The 18,879-nt window shown below is 36.9% G+C and overlaps 1 protein-coding gene across 3 annotated transcripts; it reads left to right on the top strand.

The window, feature by feature from the left end:
- The first annotated feature begins 934 nt into the window (after positions 1-934).
- Positions 935-18,522, top strand: zgc:152774 (uncharacterized protein LOC553526 homolog). Of its 3 annotated transcripts, none has more exons than XM_046858768.1 (17): positions 935-1,187; positions 1,274-1,346; positions 2,410-2,542; positions 3,708-3,897; positions 4,838-4,983; positions 5,983-6,142; positions 6,256-6,384; positions 7,967-8,086; positions 8,227-8,330; positions 8,511-8,711; positions 9,645-9,764; positions 10,432-10,509; positions 11,023-11,059; positions 15,177-15,316; positions 15,983-16,598; positions 17,079-17,356; positions 17,444-18,522. In XM_046858768.1, exons 1-17 carry the CDS (start codon positions 1,149-1,151, stop codon positions 17,592-17,594), a joined length of 2,715 nt encoding a protein of 904 aa, XP_046714724.1. In that variant the 5' UTR covers positions 935-1,148; the 3' UTR covers positions 17,595-18,522. The 3 variants fall into 3 exon arrangements, with proteins under 3 accessions (XP_046714724.1, XP_046714722.1, XP_046714721.1); XM_046858766.1 differs by having other exon boundaries at positions 3,708-3,928; positions 4,836-4,983; positions 17,094-17,356; XM_046858765.1 differs by having other exon boundaries at positions 936-1,187; positions 3,708-3,928; positions 4,836-4,983.
- Positions 18,523-18,879: the final 357 nt, after the last annotated feature.

Below are 18,879 nucleotides of genomic sequence, written 5' to 3'. Positions count from 1 at the left end.
CTACACATGAAATGAACTCTATCGTAAACATACACTACTTGACGCAGTGCAACTGAGAGAAAGGGGGAATAATTTAAGACATAATCATGGAAGAAAAATTTATAAAAATGTAAGTAAGTGATCCTGTGTTTAGGCAGCAGAGAAGACCTTGCTAGCCTTGACAGCCTGTCACTGCTCAATTTATATACAATATGTATAAGCTACTTATCATATCTGTTGTGTGACTTCAGTGGTGCTTTGGAGTCTCTCTCAATACCTCAATCCTTTAATACAATCCTGATGCTGGTTTACAGTGTCACAGGCTAAGAAGTCCATTAGTCTCAAAACTGTGTTGGGAAGGAAATATAGTTAGAAATAAATATGAGGGAGGTGGTAGCTCAGTGGTTAATGCATTGGGCTTTGGATCAGAAGATCACAGGTTCAAATCCCACCACCACCAAGCTGCCACTGCTGAGCCACTGCTGAGCCCTTGAGCAAAGCCCTAAAAACCCTCCGTTGTAAGTCGCTCTGGATAAGGGCGTCAAATGCTGCAAATGTAAAATAAGACTATATACAGTACTAATTTGAGTACTTTGGTAAAGTGATTGCTAGTGCTGTTTAGATATCTTGGTGAAATGCATTCCAAAGTCTTGAAACATGCTTTGCTTGTACACTGAGAGGATGAATCCAAGTGTTATGCTTTTTTAGAATATGCTTATCATTTTAAGTCACATATACACATTCGTCTCATTGAGTAAATTAATCATGTTGGGTTTTTTGTTTTGTTTTTTTGTGTTTGTTTATTTAATGGAAAGAATGCTTAGACAACCTGCCATTGAAACTGTCCCATCTGAACGTACCCTGTGCAAACCAACTCGGCTACCAGTAAATAAAACACTGACTTTCAGATAGCAGGTGTTTATAATACTGTAGTATACAGTGCTGGGGTTCAATCTGGCAACCCTCAGTGAGTTGTAGCTGAGCAGCGCGCACGCGGCACTGCGCACTTATCATTGTCAGCCGTGTCAAAGAAGTGAAAGAGGAAGGAACTGTTTGTGCGCTGAGCAAGGAGGAAGAAAGCGAGTTTTGCAATACAAAGTTGTTTTTATTTTATTTTAGTGCTTGTTTTGCTTTTTTTGTTTGTTTCTGTTTTTTCCGGACTCGAAGACATGGCGAGGCTGAGCGAGCACGGGATCCGTCTGAGCTCTGTGTGTATACTTACTGCACTTCTGTATTTTGCAAACGCATCCTGATGTTTTGTGTGACACGTTGTCGCGCTTTTGTGTGTTTGCAGATGAGCCCATCGTACCTGGACAGTAACTCCACCAGTCACACGTGGCCTTTCAGTGCTGTCGCAGAGTTAATAGGTAAGGCATCGATATTGTTTTTTTGTTTTTCTTTCTCATAAAATCAAACATGAAGACTTGAAGACAGATCTCCAGCTGATAAAACTAACAGCATTATAACACTACTATATTACAACATGAAGCATAGTGATGGTGACCTGCTTAGGCTGGTGGTATCATTTAATGTGCGGTATGGGACAGAGCTCAATTACGCGGCGGGGGAATGAGCACCTGTTGCACATCCGGTCGGTCAATGACCTACATGCTTTAAACCCAACAAACACAACCAACACAACAGTCAGTCTGCTATTAAAAACACAAGTCGTCCCAAAATCTAAAGCATAAATAGTTTCTGCCCAAGTCCCCTCTCTCTTTCTCTGTCTGTCTCTCTGTCTTCCTCCTCTTTTCTCCATCACTTCTTTGTCTCCTCTTCTTTTCTTTCTCTAGCTTTAAATTTGGTGCTTAATCTTTAAAGCTAATGAATGTCAGATTTTTAAATGTCCACTATTCTGGTAGAAAAATGCAATTTTCAAGCAAATGAAAAAGCAGTTGAGTTCGAAATAAAAATAAAGGGAAACTCACCAGCCCAATCTGTTCACCATTACTTGGTTATCGTAAATTTTTGCTAACAGCTTTCTTCAGGAGCTTGTGAGAACGTAATGAAAAACACGGCCCTGCACACTGCTTACTGTCTCTAAACATTCTTTTTGTAATTTCTCAGATCTGCTGAATGCTCAATAATGTTAATGTTAATAATGCTAAATAAAGGTTTCATTGCACTGATTGTGAATTTAGTTTTTTCATGTGGAATACATAAAGCCATTGTCATATGACTCATATACTGTGCAAATAATCCTACTGTGACTCATAGTTATTCGCTTGAACTCATGGCTTTTTGAAGATCGTGTGTTTCAGAGCGATAGGAGTGGTCCACTGGTTTAAATATGTTTATTTAATCTGACGTCATGGCATAAAACTTTGTGTCTGACACTAGCAATAGCGTTAGCAAAATCCGTTACATCATTTATTGATAAATGTGTGTGATAAAAGTTGTTTGTGAACTTGCTGTCTCTCTGCGTGGTAGATAACGCATCTGATCCCGGGGTCACAGCCAAACAGATCTGGATTGATGTGGTCACTGTAAAAGAGGAGCTGTGTCTTAGCTTTATTGATAACGGAAGTGGAATGACACCAAATAAACTGCACAAGATGCTCAGGTGGGTCTGGAATAGACTTTAAATATATAATATGCCAATAACTTGACGTGTGTGTAGATTGGTCCAGATTGGTCTGGTATAAGTAGCAAAATTCCTAGTTCCCTAATATGAAACTTAAATCCTTTATAATCATTATAAATGTTTTATGATTTATCATTTATATAGCCTTTTTTGTTATATTCTGTGTCCATTATAATTTATAAATCAGTTCTCTACCATTATCATCCTTTACATTTGGTTTTGACATAAAAATAATGAATAGCAGAATATGTCCAAGGAGGCGAGAAGATTTTCTCTTTATTTACTGCATTGTACAAGGACAGAAATAATCAAGATGGAGAATGAGGAGCTTACGAAAACTAACTTGTAATGAAATAATATTAAAATAATAATAAAGCATCCACTGGCAAGAACAAAAGACAGTAACATTGACAATGACCACAGGAAATGTGCTGATAGAAATACTTAATGTTTCATTACTATGCAGTAATACAGCCTAGAGTATGTGAATCACAGATCACACACCAAACATTTATATAATAAAACTTTCTTTCGGCTTCTCCCATTAGGGGTCGCCACAGCGGATCATCCGTATGTATGATCCGCATGTTTGATTCGGCACGTTTTTACGCTGGATGCCCTTCCTAACGCTTCCGGGCTTGGGACCAGCACTAAGAGTGCACATGCACTGTGCCCTAATGGCCGGGGTGGGTTCCCTGACCGGGGATCGAACCCGGGCCGCAGCGGTGAGAGCGCCGCATCCTAACCACTAGACCACCAGGGAACCTTAACAAGCATTTATATAATGTTATTATAAATAAAAATAATAAGTGAATAAAATACAAACGTGCATGTTGTTTATAATGTATATAAAGGATTATAATTAAATTAGACCACAATTATTTGATCTTAAAGGTGTTTAGAGAGTTTAATTTAGTCTCAATTGTAAAGGGTTTTTATGCACCTTAGACTTTTTTTTATATCCAGTGCCAGGACTTTAAATTATATTCCCTGTTAAAATATGATTTTGTTCAATGCTTTAGTGCTCTAAAAATGTCTGTATTTTTGTGTGGTCAGTGAGACGTTGCATATGTATTTGAACTTTGTTAATAAGTTTTTATAGTTTACCTTTTCTGGTATTTTTTGTCTTTCTCTTGCTTTATAGTTTTGGTTTCACAGAAAAAGGATCTGGCAAAGGTAGTCACCAGGCTATAGGGATCTACGGTAATGGCTTCAAATCCGGATCGATGCGACTGGGACGTGATGCTCTGATCTTTACTAAGAATGGAGGATGTCAGAGTGTTGGCATGCTCTCTCAGACCTTCCTGCATGCCATCAAAGCTCAGGCTGTCATTGTACCCATAGCACCATTTAACCAACAGACTAATATCCTTAATAAAGCAAGAGACACACTTTATACTTTATACCAACTGTATATATGTTTTGTAAAATGTACCTAAGATGAATACTTTTCACATTTTAAATACTCTAATATACATAGGCATGGACAAATATGGATGCTTTATGCAAATATATGTTTATTATAAGTGAAACCATACTGAACATACAGCAGGAAGACATGTCATTATGTAGTTTTAGATTACATAAATCATCAGGACACCAAACGGTTTCCACACGGACGGTTTTAATTGTTGGATGTGTATATTGGCAGGTTTTGCTGCTTGATTTGAGACATGGCGCATATATAAATATATTCTGGCGTACCAGTGGAAAAATCAATTCTTATGCTTGAAGGTGATCACAAAGTTTTTCCACTGACAAGTAATTTTTGCCACCTTTTTAAAGCACCAGATACATTTAGCTTGAAAACAAGGAACTGGTGATGTCATGAGCAAAAATATATAAATCCATTGCCTACGGAAAACAGAAATGCTTTACCAGCTTTGCTAGCAAATTAACTGCAAACATGCTGGAAGATTTGAGTAGTGCACAGATCCTGAAGATTTGACTCGAAAATGTGCCATATAATAATAAAGTAACTTGTAGCTTGGTCACTTGTGTTGGTCTCGGGTCACTGCTGTTATTTTGGTTACAAGTCAGGTATTGATGGATCTACAGAATTCAGATTCAGTGATTTACATTTTGCTGTCTTGTATCCACACTAAGAAAAGTTACAAAATAACCCAAATCTTAAACATAATCATGTCTAAGGCAATATTATGAATTAAAAAACATGAGACTTTGTGGGAAGAGGGAAACTCCTGTTACTTACTGTATGAGTGGAAGTGTGTCCCTTCTGTTTGCCATCTCTCCTTAACTTTGGTTCCCTCACAGTCTTTGGTAATAACGGAGGATTCAGAAGCCAGTCTGAGAGCCATCCTCACACACTCTCTCTTCAAGTCAGAGTCTGAACTACAGGAACAGCTCGACACTATCCCAGGCAAAAAGGGTACCAAGATCCTTATCTGGAACATCCGCAGGTAAAAAGACAAACCAGCAACTAAGCTGCTACCTCCACTAGTATAGTATTCTAATTACAGAAAGCATTAACATATTGGTGCAAAAACAGAGTTGTTAATGGTTTTACCGGCCATTCTCATGCTCTGCCTGTTTCCTTCTGCTTAAAAAGGGCAGAAATGCATTTTCAGGATCACTTGCATCTTACATGGTAGCCATAGTAACAGCAATCCTAAGTACAGAGCTTGTATAATACTGATTGCACTGTTATTTTGAATCCATGGGTTACATGATAAAGATATGTCACCAAAATTAAAAGCTTTATGGATTATTTTAGTACAAAATAAAAATGTGTATATCTGTTGGGTTTTAATAATTTAGAAATGTGAATGAAAACACAAACCTACCAGGGAGGTAAATGTTAAAGATTCCCTTTTAAATTTGTAAAATGTTTTATAATCACTATAATAAATCACTGTTATATTTTTATAAAAAAAAAAAAAAATCAGGTTTAATTACTTGTTTAAAAACTATTCTGACATTGATAGTATCAATACAGCACAAGTGTTTAATTTGTTTATCTAATGTAATTTATTCATATTATTAAAATATTCCATGGACTATGCACTCTGGATTCATTTAACTATATAACAATGCTATGGTTTGTTTTCCAAGCAGCTGTGTTTAGCTGTATAGGTGTACAATTTGTAGCTGCAGACTTCTTACCAGTGCACGTTCTCGTGTTATCTAGCATCATTCAGTTCCTTTTAGGAAATTTTGGTTCAGTCAGCATTCTATTGAATTGTTTTGGCACTTAAAGGGTATTCGGGATGGTCTCTGTTTTTACTAAAATACAGCAACAACCAAAAAAAAACAGCACCAGTCACAAATACTACTTTTACAGACAGACTGACTGACTGAAATTTTTAATCGATTTTTCAACTGTTCAATAAAATCCTGAGTTTTATGTCAGGATATTTACACGATGGGATGAGCAGCTAATTTAGTGCTGTCACTGATAGGAATAAAGACGGGAAGCCTGAGTTTGACTTTGAAGCCGATACAGAGGACATCCGCCTGCCAGAGATCCGCTCAGAGGAAATGGAGGGGAAAGCGAAGAGGCGTTACTCTGGACCTCACAGAACTGACCATATCATCCCAGAGATGGATTACTCTCTTAGAGTGAGTGAAGGATAGAGCCATTAAAAAACACTCACTCACAATGAGGAAATCAGACTGGAATAGATTGAAACTAACATTTCTGTCTGTTTCTCCCTGTTTCTTTTCTTTCTCAGGCATATCTCAGCATTCTGTATCTGAAACCCAGGATTCAGATCATCCTCAGACAGAAAAAAGTTCAGACAAAACTAGTGGCAAAGAGTCTGTCTATGATTGAAAACGATGTTTACAAACCACAGTTCATCGTATCCTTTTAAAAGGCTTTTTATCTACTGCTAGCAAAACGTTGCATATTTAGAAAAAGAAGTACTATATTTTAGAGCTACATAAATAGTATTTAAATTTCTCCTTTCCCCAAATGTATATACCTTTACTAATAATGCCATATTGTCAGCAGACTTCATCATTCATTACCGGAAGCGCAAAGTACCTGATAACATGAAGTCAAGTAGAAAATATCAGTTTTGCAAGCAGGTTCCAAAAGAACAGTAAAGGAAGAAGTCTACATGTAGATGTGTGGACACAAAAGCAGCTTGAACAGAATTGTTAATTTACTTGCCTGTGTACCCGTTGTACATCTAAGCGGTACATCCAGTAGAGAACAAGTTTAGAGCTGGAGCATGTCAGCAGGTTTTGATATGATATGGACATGCACAATCAAAATGTTAAATAAATGCAGGACACAAACACTGGTCATTTGCATACACATTCTGAATTGAGAACACACAGAGCTGTATACATACAACCCAAATTACAAGAAAGATGAAAAATTGTACATGTAAATTAGAACATAATGGAGTGATTGGCTAATCTTTTGAACCCGTGTTTAATTCAGAATAGAACATAAAAACATTAACTGTTTAAACTGAAGCAAAGAACCATTTTAAAGGGGGAAAAAATTGAGAATTTGATGGGCACAACAAGTTTCAAAAATATGGGACAGGAGCAACAAAAGGCTAAAAAAGTAAGTGTTTCTAAAAAGAAACAACTGGAAGATCATTTTGCAACTAGTTAAATGCAATTAACTGGTTAATTGGCATCAGGTCAGAACATAAAAGTAAACATGATCCAGATACACAGACATCTTTACTATTTCAAAGCTTATTTTAAATGGACTGAGGCAAAATGGAAAACTGTTCTGTAAACATATGCATCAGAATTTAAACTATTTTTGTATCCATGCATGCTGCATCCGATCCAAAGGGAGAGAGGAACCATCTGACTTATCAGCACTCAATTTGAAAGCATGCATCTTAATCCTGATGGTATTTGGGCTGCATTAATGCCTATGGAATGGGTAGTTTGCACATCTGGAAAGGCACCATCATTGCATGTTATGTACAGGTTTTAGAGCAACACATGCTTTCAATCTTTTTTTAGGAAATGCCTTGCATAATACAGCAAAACAATGGCAAACTGGATACTGCATCAATTACAATAGCATTTCTTTGGCCTGCATGCAAACATTTGGCGCATCATAAAATGAAAAATATGACAAAGAATTCCCAGGAAGGTTGAGCAACTAGAATTCTGCATAGAACAGAAATAGGATCAAATTCCTCACCTAAAACTTCAGTGCCTGGTGTCCTCAGTTCCCATAAGTATATGGTGAAAGTAAATGTTAACACAGTAGTAAACATGGCACTGTTTATCAAACATGATTGATTTACATTATTCTGAATCAACACAGAGGGGGATGGATTTGTAATTTGTACACTTAGCCAAATTAAGCAACATTTGATCCAACTGGCCAAGATATTATGCACAATGTGTATATATAGTTGATGAGTTTGAACTTTGCACTTTCCTTAACCTTGGCTAAATTAGAATGAACGAGTGAAGATCACCTTTGGCTTTAACAATAAAAACAAAGATCATTATGGCATCATGATGTATCACAACAACAGGCTCATCAAATCATATGAGAAAGTCGGCTGTCAGATCAAGGTACTGAATACAATCAAAGTATAATCATGCACAGAAATCAGATTCTGTATTTCATCCTTTCCCATTCTGTTTTTAGTCAGGGTCTACCTGACTGAAAAAAAAAATATATATATTTATATATTTTTCCCCCCCTCTGACAGTCGTCTGGCCTGAGGTCAGGAGTGGGTGTTATTGGAGTAATTGAGTGTAACTTTTTGAAACCTGCTCACAACAAGCAGGACTTTGAGTACACCAAAGAGTACAGGTAAACTTATTCTCACTGTACTTCTTTCTCTATGTTTACGCACCTGACACATCCTTCTATACATGAATTTAACTTCTAAAAATACACCTATAACACAAAGATCCTGGTGTCACTGCTAAATGTATACTCTTCTGACTAAACCATTCAGCTATTTGAACTATGCTGTCGTTTTTCTCTTAGACTCACTCTGGCTGCCCTCGGAATTAAACTCAATGACTACTGGCGAGAGAAAAAGGAAAAGAAAGCAAAAGAAAGAGCATTTCAAGCTCTTGAAAGAAAAAGCAAAGAAGGAAATACTGAGGAAAATGATGAGACTGAGGAGGAGGAGGAGGAAGAGGAGGAAGAGGAAGAGGAAAAGGAGCAAAAAGAAAAGGAAATACCGTAAGCTGTGCTGTCTGCCATATTACAGGCAGATGGAAAGCTTGTCCTTGATTAATTAGGCACCCTGCACAGGAAGTAGTTAAATAAAGCACATTTCATGCAGTGTTAAGCGGCAGATGCAACACAAGACATGATAATGAGAAATGAATTGCAATTAAATATAAGTACCTATAACATGAAGGGCATCGATTTTGGTCGGTTAGTAAACAGGGATGGTCAGTCTAGCTTAACTTAGAACAGTCTATAATAGCACATCTTTCTGTTAAACCACATAGCTTACACCTTTAAACAAAGTCCTCATGTGTGCTCTGCCTCAAACACACACACACACACACACACACACACACACACACACACAACGAAAGCTTCTTAGCTGGTGTTTAGTGATAAAGAGACGGAAACAGTTCAGTCAGGTTTGCAGTTGAGTTGAGACCCGAAACCGGAAGAAAGAACAGGAACGCTATCAGTAAATCATCTCATAGAGACAGCAGCAGTTTAAACAGCACTCACTGAAGCATTATATTTATCTAAATTATTTGGCCTTACATAGATAAAATGAGCTTGTTTCTTCTCAGCTCTTCTGATAATTTATCAGTTATCATCAGTCTGTCTGTGGTTTTGTTTAAACAGGATTTTACAGCAAACTAAATAGTTATCATGATTGTTTATCATAATTATTTACTCTTTTGCTTTTTTTCCAAAAACGTGTAATTAGAGCATATGAATTGGTCAGATCAATAATATCTAATGAAAGCATTTGGATTATTTTAACTTAAGTCAAAGGAAGCACCTTTGGGAAATATATATTTGCTAAAGAAGTCATAAATCTTGATCATGCCGCTAGTGCTGAAGCTGAGTTTTGCTGAAATGCCGAGTACTGCAAACACCGTTTAGACTGAAAAGCAGCAGACTTGTTCTCTTTCTTTTTCTCAGGGATGTGTCGTGGATTCAGTGTGAGGACTGTATGAAGTGGAGGGGCATTCCTACTCACCTGTTCAAAAACAATGTCCCTGAGCAGTTCACTTGTAGCAAGCACCCTATCAGCCGTCTAAGGTCAGACAGACCAATACCCACATATTAACACACACACATTTAATGTTCTGGGATCCATGTTTAGTCCCCATTTGCTGTTATAATAACCTCCACTCTTCTGAAAAGATGTTCCACTTGATTTTGGATTGTGGTTGCAGAGATTCCTGCTCATTTAGGCACAACGATGTTAGTAAAGTTAGGTACTAATGTAGGATGAGGAGGCTTAGGGTGCAGTCAGTGTTCCAAATCATCCACAAACATTTTCAATATAGTTGAAGTCAGAGCTTTGTAGCAGTCCAGTCAAGATCCTCCACTCCAAACCATGTAAACCATATCTTCATGGAGTGTGCAAATAAACATTGTCATGCTGGAACAGCTTTGCGTCTCCTAGTTCAAATGAAGGGAGAATGTATTTCTACAACACCCAGACATCCCAGACATATAGGTATTTACTAATATATTCAACAGTACCATGTTTGTAACACAAACCTGACTTTTATAATTCCTTCTGTCTGATAGAGAAAACGACACTACTGATATGTAATGGTGTTGATAAAATCTGTTTTAGTATCATTTCACAGTGGAAAAGTTTCTTAAATTCACTATAACTAAAGAACTGCATCTCATTTCTAAACCCTTACATGCATGGATAACAAAAAGTGAACACTTTTGTGTTGTTCTCACAAAGGAGCTGCTTAGTGCCTGAGGAACCCGAGGAGCCAGAGGACGAGCTGACACCTAGCTATGAGAAAACACACAAAAAACAGTAATGACTCCACAACAGCCAATGTTTATGTGTTTTCATTTTCTTTGTGTGTGAGTGAGCGTGTGTGCGTGTGCGCGTGCGTGCGTGCGTGTGTGTGTGTGTGTGTGTGTGTGTGTATGTGTGAGTGAGAGAGACCAGTCTGAAAAGAGAGACAAAGTAAGCCTTGGTCAGACTGTGGCATGGTTGATTACTGTTAGACCACATCCTGAGCATTTAACTGTGAAACAGTGTGAAAACAAACCACATGTCATTTTATACATTTCAATTGCATGCAGATCATAAAACTGTCACAGAGTTTAACAGCATGTTAAGTCTATGTAGCTTGACTACCTTTAGCTGTCTGGTCCCTTTATGGCAGTGGTTTGTTATTTGCTTTAAATATCATAAAGTAATTGATATGTACTCTTAAAAACTGATTATGAACACACTCAGATGCAAAGAAATCCCTATGTAAATCAGTTAGCTGATCAGGTAGCTTTAATAAGGTTTTGTTTGTTCGGTTTATCTTTACAGGGAAGGCTGGACCAAACGAAGAGGAAAATCTGTGGAGGTGAGAATACACAAATACACACAAATATACACACAAACAGGTGATAAAACAAATACACAACACATACTTTCTTTCTTTTACACCCACACCCTCTGTTTTTTTTTCTCTCTTTCATACGCACACAGACACATACACAAACAAAAAACAGAGAAATAAATGCGGAACAAGACTGCTGTATTCTACTTTCCAAAAAGTCAATATCTTCAAGCATACATTTAATCTAGCTTCCACTTGTACACCTGGAGTGTACAAATATGTTTTGGTTAGTAGGGGAGTAATGGTACACGTTTGTTTAATCTCAGCTTCGCACTTTGAGTGCATTTTTATTTGATCATTAAGCTTAAAAACATATGCAGCAATGACAGGGGTATAAAAAAGAAACTAGAGTTAGCACAGTGTCGCTGTGGCAACTCACTCAGAATTAAGATTTGGAAGTGGCTAGCGGCTAATGCTAGCACTATGGATTCTTAACGTTTTATATCCAGCTTCAAGAATTTCTCTTAAAAGGAGAAAATCCTGACAATTCCACATATCAAGGGAGTAAATGAATGAATAATGGAAGGAATTAAGACATTTGTAAAAGTATGCTGAAATAAATGGAACAGTTAAGTAGAACATATCTTTTGAAAATTTTATATTAAATGTAAAACACACACACACACACACACACACACACACACACACATAAACATCTGTATTCTGCAGATGGGGTCTAACAAATGTAAACTATTTAATCACATTTTTCCATAAATGAATGTTATTTATTCAATTTAATTAATTACTTAATTTATATATATTATTTTTCATAATAAGTGCATGGAATTAATTTGATTTATGATATTTTACTTTTAGAAAAAATATAAAATAAAAAGATTTATATTATTTAACCAAGTAGGCATTTTACTTAAAGTTATTTTAAAATGTAACCTGTTCAAATGTTAATTATGACAAATAATAATAATAATAATAGTTAATAATAATAATAATAAAAAACGGGGTTAAAAAAACAAGGAATTTTACGTTTTGCATTTATTACCTCTAACCGTACTGAAATTGAACCTAACCATGACTTAATAACCGAGGTACATACAGAACTGTGAATTTTGTGTACCGTTACAACCCTAATAGCCAGTAAGGAAAACATTTTGATGTCTGAGGTATTGGTGCTTTTTGGAAGTGTTGCAAAGGTGGCAGTGTGGTGGAAAAATCTCTACAGAAAGTGGGCATCCGTGTCTTCTCAGAACATAAACAGACAGAAGAAGCCCTGAGCTCTGGTTGCAGCTTTATAAACTTCAAGCTTTGTAGAAACTTTGATTAACTTCAAGCATTCTCTATCATGTACAAAGTAAAACAGTTTCTGCGTGACCTTGCTGCACATCCACATACACACACTATCTCATAACTCAGTCAAAAGGCATGTGAGGGCATCTAGAAACAGTCCAATACATAGCTCAAGTAAAAACAAAGTAGAAACAGAGATACATTTTCCCACTGTAGAAGGTACTCTTATTTTTCAGGTAGAGAAAAATAATACACAAGTGAGACACAGACGTAATATGACGAGAGCCCAAAATTAAAATGTGATTACATAAATATTTGGCATTCATAAAATGACTCCCACCATACAGGCCCTATTCTCTGCATCTGATGTTTGATGGACTGACTGGAATTCAAATTCATTATTTAACTATTTAAGTGTATTTAATCACCCCACTACTTGAAGTGCATACATTTTTGTATAAAAATACACTGAGGAATGTGTTGTTCTGTTTATACCACAGATATTTGCCAACAATTACAATATTTTATTTATTATTTAATGTATTGCATAAACTGCTCTGACTCAAAGACTTTTCCTGTTCTGGGAAAATTTACAAAGCTAAGCAAACTTTGCAAGATAAAGTGCTTACGACCAAGACTTCTTATATAAATGTTACATTATTGTCTGTTAACAAAAAGATAATCACATCAATGATTACATTTTACTTTGTTAAACATTTTTACAATGCCTTTAATATTAATCCTAGATTATGGGAAATATTTACCATCTAAGCCCCTAATGAGTTGCTACAATAAAAGCAAAAGCAATAGTAGAACGTTGAATCCTGTTATAGACAGAACTGTTCGAACTGTACTGTTCAAAAAAACACATACCTCATTACAAACCCGATTAAAGCGTCCAAGTGTGCTACTGTATAAACATGTATTTGAGGATTAAAAAGAGTATCGTTATGTAGTGTATGTCAGGTTGTATAGTTTAATAAACAAATTTATTAAAAAAAGATAATTGACCATTGATGTTGACCGTTTATAGGAGGTGTTGTGCAGGCTGATTATTACAGATTCTTTGTTAAAAAAAAGTATCTGTGTAAATTTCATCAAGTCTCTGAATCCCTAAATTGAATTACTGTTGTCTAAGCACATTTTACAGTACAGTATGTAACAGCATCCAAAGTTCAGCCAATTATCTTTGCTTTACACTAGTAATATTTAGACTCATCTACACATGTACACAACGCTGCAGTCTGACTTTTGCTTTCAATCTGTCTGTAAAATAATTGCGTACTTTGTGAACTCCCAGAAAAGGGGAAATGCATGTACAGTGTGAGAACTGGGAATGTATATATATATATATATATATATATATATATATATATATATATATATATATATATATATATATATATATGGCGACTTGCCGCCTTGTCGCTCTGAACACAGACATGTTCTGGTGTCCGGGAAAGGGGGTGAGGAGTGACCGGAGTGAGATAAGAAGTTCCTGCTGGGCTCTGATGCCCCAGGTCCCGACTCGTAGGGGTCAGGGCTTTTCTGTCGCAGGGCCGATGGGAGCCTCCCTCACTTTTGAGGTGTTGTGAAGGTCCGACGGGAATTCCACTCCCGCATCTGCCGTCTTTTGCCTGTAGTGAGAGAAATAGGGGCGAGAGCTGCTATTAACCGAGAGCCCAAGGTTCTTCACCTCACTGTCCACCCCGGCCAGACATGTGCTCCAGACGTGTCTTGTAAAGAAGCCATGCCTTCATGTTTGCTGCACTTGGCTGCGCCGCCTCAGAGCCGTCCTTCCACACCCTGCTGATGGTTCAGTTCGGAGCACTTGCCCCTTTTGGTACATGTATGGTCCGCTGTTGAATCGAACATTAATGTCAATCTAACACGAGCCTGTACATTTTTACTGTTGTGCTTCATATATCAGACTGCATTTCACTCATCAACTGAAACCTATGTAGTAGAATTGCATCTATAACAGAAACAGATTGCTTCCACAAATGCAAACAATGAAAGTGTGTCTTTTAGGACATAGTTTGCATATTTGTGACAGCCTGGAAAAACCCTTCACATGGTTTAATCATGACATTATTCAATCATATGAAGGTCTAAAAGCTACACATTTTCCTAAACTAAGATACTTTTGTATGTATCTCAGTCATAGGTTTTAATATCTACAACCAACAATGAACACTGCTTAAATTAGTTTTGCTGTAGCAAGTAACTATTTAACAAATTGATACTTAGTCTTGAAGTCACTATGTGAGGAAATCACACTCGGCTGGGCTATAGACTTTAGACTAGGTGGTTTTATCACTGTGCTAAGCTGATTTTCAGCATGATCTTTGAGGGGAAGACAGCAAAGGCTAGGTTAAAAGGTAAATAAGTAAATTTCCATATATTTTCAGTGAAATATACTTTTATAGTTTCTTAATTAATTCTTAATTTTGCTATATGCAAGCAAAAAAAAAAAGGTTTGTGCAAGTTTTTTGAGCTGTTTGTAAAAAGTAAGGAACAGTCTCACACATACTGGATATGGCAAAATACAAAGTGAAAAACAGTTTGCATGTTAGGATCTATATTTGGACTTTGGTTTATTTTATGCTGGTCAGTCATTTTCTCTGGTACAGTTTAAAATTAGACAAGCGTATGCGAAAAGAGTTACCACAACTCACTATAGGTATATACATAGAAGAAAAGAAAGACTGTGTGTGTGTGTGGGTGTGTTATGTGTGTTTGCTTAAATGTCCTTTTTATGTTGAATGTTCTCAGTGTGCTCTTACAGAGTTAATACGTATTTTTTAACTTTTATTTATGTATGTTTATGTGTAAGCGTGATAAAGACTCAACCCCTGCTGAGAGCAGAGAGGGACCTGAGCCCACTTCAGAAACACCGGATGAAACTGTTATTTTCATGGAAGCTGAGACCGAGAACAAAGACGAAAAATCCACCCCATCCTTGCAATCCCATCGGTCTGACACCAACATCTCAAACATCAACCACCAGTTTACATCTACACATACCCACATATAGAATAATACCTAAAGGAATGTTCCAGCCTTTTTCCACACAAAACTAAACTCTGTTCACTCTATCTGCAATATTTTGCTTTACTTGGGAAAGGAACAGAAAACCTGTTTTCAAAGCTAACTGTTAAATTTGTTTTATTTAACATTTTATGGAAACATAAATTTCTGATAGCATGTTCAATGGTTATTCAATTAAAGGTATTTGTATATTAAATGTAAATCTAAATACGTAAAAGTAAATACTCAGGAGTCTCTTCTTTTAGGTAAAAGGTTAAAGAAAGAGAGTTTTTCCACAGCATTGTTTTTTTTACTCTGCTGCCCTAACGTTGGAATAACACCTTCAAGAGTTTCTGTGGTTAGAGTATGAAGGGTTGTGACAATCAACACCTGCCCATAGATTTCTGTTATAAGTGTGAACTTATAGTAAAGGAACTTTTTTTTTAATACAGCGACATGTCCATCTTCTTGTGAATAGTAATTGCACATTCTCTACATATGCAGCGAATGGAGTTTAGGTTAAAAAGTGCTGGAGTATTCCATTCCATGTATTATAGCTTTACAGATTAACATGATTATTTTAAAAAAATTATTCATGTTTTTTGTCTCTAGCAACAAAAGAAAACCAACATGGACGAACAATGAAACCAGCAGCAAATCACCAAAATGCACTGACTCTGAAAAAGAGATATCAACTACTACAACAGAATTGGATGAACCGGCAATAGAGAAATCTCTTGAAGTGTTGGAGACAAACAGCAACAAGGCCACGAACAATGCTCAGGAAGAGGATAAAAAAACGGCAGTGTGCCCTGACAGAGAGAGCGCTGCTAACCCGAGTCCTTCGGAACAGCAAGAGGCACAAGGCTTACAGACTAAAGACAAGCCAAAACCTGCCTCTGGGCCCCCAAGCTGGCCTCATCCAATCACACCTCATCCCTCCATGGCATGGTCTCACCCTTTACCCCCAGCTCAGACAGTGGTGGTTACTCCTCTTAGCCGTACCAGCAGGCAGTCGCGCCCTCTGCTCCGGCTCGAGAGTCCTGACCGGTCTGTGCTCACTAGCAGACTGGACCAACTGGAGCGCGAAGCCAAACGCCTCAGGAGGATCCTTGGCCTACGAGAAGCGGTTGTTCAGATGAGTCAGTTATCAGACGGGGAGGTATCAGGGTCTGTACATGATGGAAACACAGACTCAGGGGTTTCAACAGCTTCTATGACATCTAAGGTGAGAAGGGAATTTACTTACAACCCCAAGTTTTTAGTACACACTTTAATATGTGTGTAACTTGTGCATCACACAAAAACTGCATTTACCTGTAGGTAGGAAAACAAAAACTTGCAAGAAGCAGTTTCTTTGGAGATTTGCTCACATGTCTTTAGCAGAATTATATATATTAATAAAACCTAAGATAGCATAGAAGAAATAGTAACATTTGCTACACAAATATACAAATACATTGAATAAAGCAGCATACAGCTAAAATAACCAATCACATCTGCTTTTCTAATGGCAATTTCATTATAACATGACTAATTAGATTTTATTTATGAATACATTCCTGTTTTCTGTTTAACAGTCACTAACGTGATAAATATCTATTCATTTTTGACCACACAGTGGGAAGCAATTCAATAAGTATCATATCATTATGTTTGATCCTGCATAAGAATTTGGGCCCAGTATAGTTTTTCTGTTTACCTTCAGAAATCTGGTCCTCAGACAGATCAGCAAAGTCTTTTAAAGAAATGTGTCAGTCCTGGAAGCCAGCAGGAAGCACCAGTTACCCCAGCAGATGACCTGCACTGGAGTAAGACACTGGCAAAACTGCAAAGCCAAAACCAAGCGCTATGTACAGAGCTGACTAAAGTGAAGAAGGAAAATGATGAACTCCAGAGCAAAGTGAAACAAGCAGAGAAGGAGACACGAGAAAGGAAAGAACAAAGCACCAATACAACAGCCAATACATCCAGTATTCAGGACAGGTATTTTTGTTGACTTTGTTTTACTAAAAAGCAGTGTTTTTATTTATTAAAGAACTAAATTAAATATACATCTTTTTCTCTCCACAGTTCTGTACTGGATCGATTACGCTCGATCCGTAGGAACGTTGTGTCCCTCCTTTCTTCCATTTTGCCTAATTTGGATATGCAGGGTATCAGCTATGACACTGGTGATGTGGACAGCATCCTGCAGCAGATCATCCAGGCCAATAACCTCTGAGAAATGCAAATGCATAGTGCAACAAGAACTAAATTCAGTGCAGCGCTTATAGCTGAGCTCCACACAAAGCGAGCTTATAGGCAAAAAAAAAAAAAAAAACTCTGATCTTGTTGCAGTTCTATAACAAGGGTTAACAATTGTTTCTTTACATTTTATGGCATTTAGCAGACGCCCTTATCCAGAGCGACTTACAACTGAGCAGGGGAGGGTTGAGGGCCTTGCTCAAAGGCCCAGCATTGGCAGCCTGGTGGTGGTGGGATTTGAACTTGTGACCTTCCGATGAAACATCACTTAATTTTTGAGAGAGTGGGAAGCAATTCAAAAAGCATAAGCAATGCGCTCCTGTGTTATTATGTTTGATCCTGCAAAAGAATTTGGGCCCAGTATAGTTTTTCAGTTTACATTCAGAAATCTGGTCCTCAGACCGATCGGCAAAGTCTTTTAAAGAAACGTGTTCCTGTTACAAAGTCATGTGTATACTACCTAGTTCTTTAATGTCAGCATTAATTCTTAAACATACTGCACTGATATACTGTATGTAATAATAATAATAATAATGTGTCATGGTTAACATTTTAAATGTTTGTTTCAGTGTTTTATGTTAACAAGTGTGAGATTTAAACGTGATCCAGAGGTTTGCCAAATGTTACAGGGCCTACATTTTACTGTAAATTGTTGATATCGATTACATTTTGAATGATGTTCCAGATTTGTTTAGACCTATAAGCTGACTGTGTGTGTGTACCTCCAGCTATCCGTGTTACTAGTTTTACTCCCACCAATAGCTTACAGTACAGTTTGTACTTTGCTGCTTTTAGGTTTGGGGAAACTTTTTTTTATTCTCAGTGGATGCTGTTTTGGCCGGATCGTTCTTTTTGCCTATCGTTAATATATTTTTTGTTTTGCAATAAAGTCTTGAGTATTTGTATTTTTTTTAGAAACATATTTAAAACGCAATATGGACGTCAACACATAACTTCACATAACTTGTTTATTTATTTATTACACAGTATAATACAGTACTGATCAATGACAACATTTTAAAAACAGTTTAAATGAGCAAGAACTAGTAGTATGGATTAAATACTGTATGTATTACTGTGACTGCAATATATTATACAATATATTGAAGCAAATTAAAACGGTCTGCATGAAATCCAGGACGAAGAAGTAAACAATCAGGTGAATGTGCATTTGTAAGCCTATGGTGCAGGTTACTTTCACAGTGAAGCATGAAAATTATTATGAGGCATTCACTCAATGTGTCGAAAGCCATTTACATTAT

The sequence above is a fragment of the Silurus meridionalis genome, chromosome 10 (assembly GCF_014805685.1).
Source record: "Silurus meridionalis isolate SWU-2019-XX chromosome 10, ASM1480568v1, whole genome shotgun sequence".
Lineage (NCBI taxonomy): Eukaryota > Metazoa > Chordata > Actinopteri > Siluriformes > Siluridae > Silurus > Silurus meridionalis.
The sequence above is the reverse complement of the archived record's forward strand: the minus strand, read 5'-3'. Positions and strand labels throughout refer to the sequence as shown.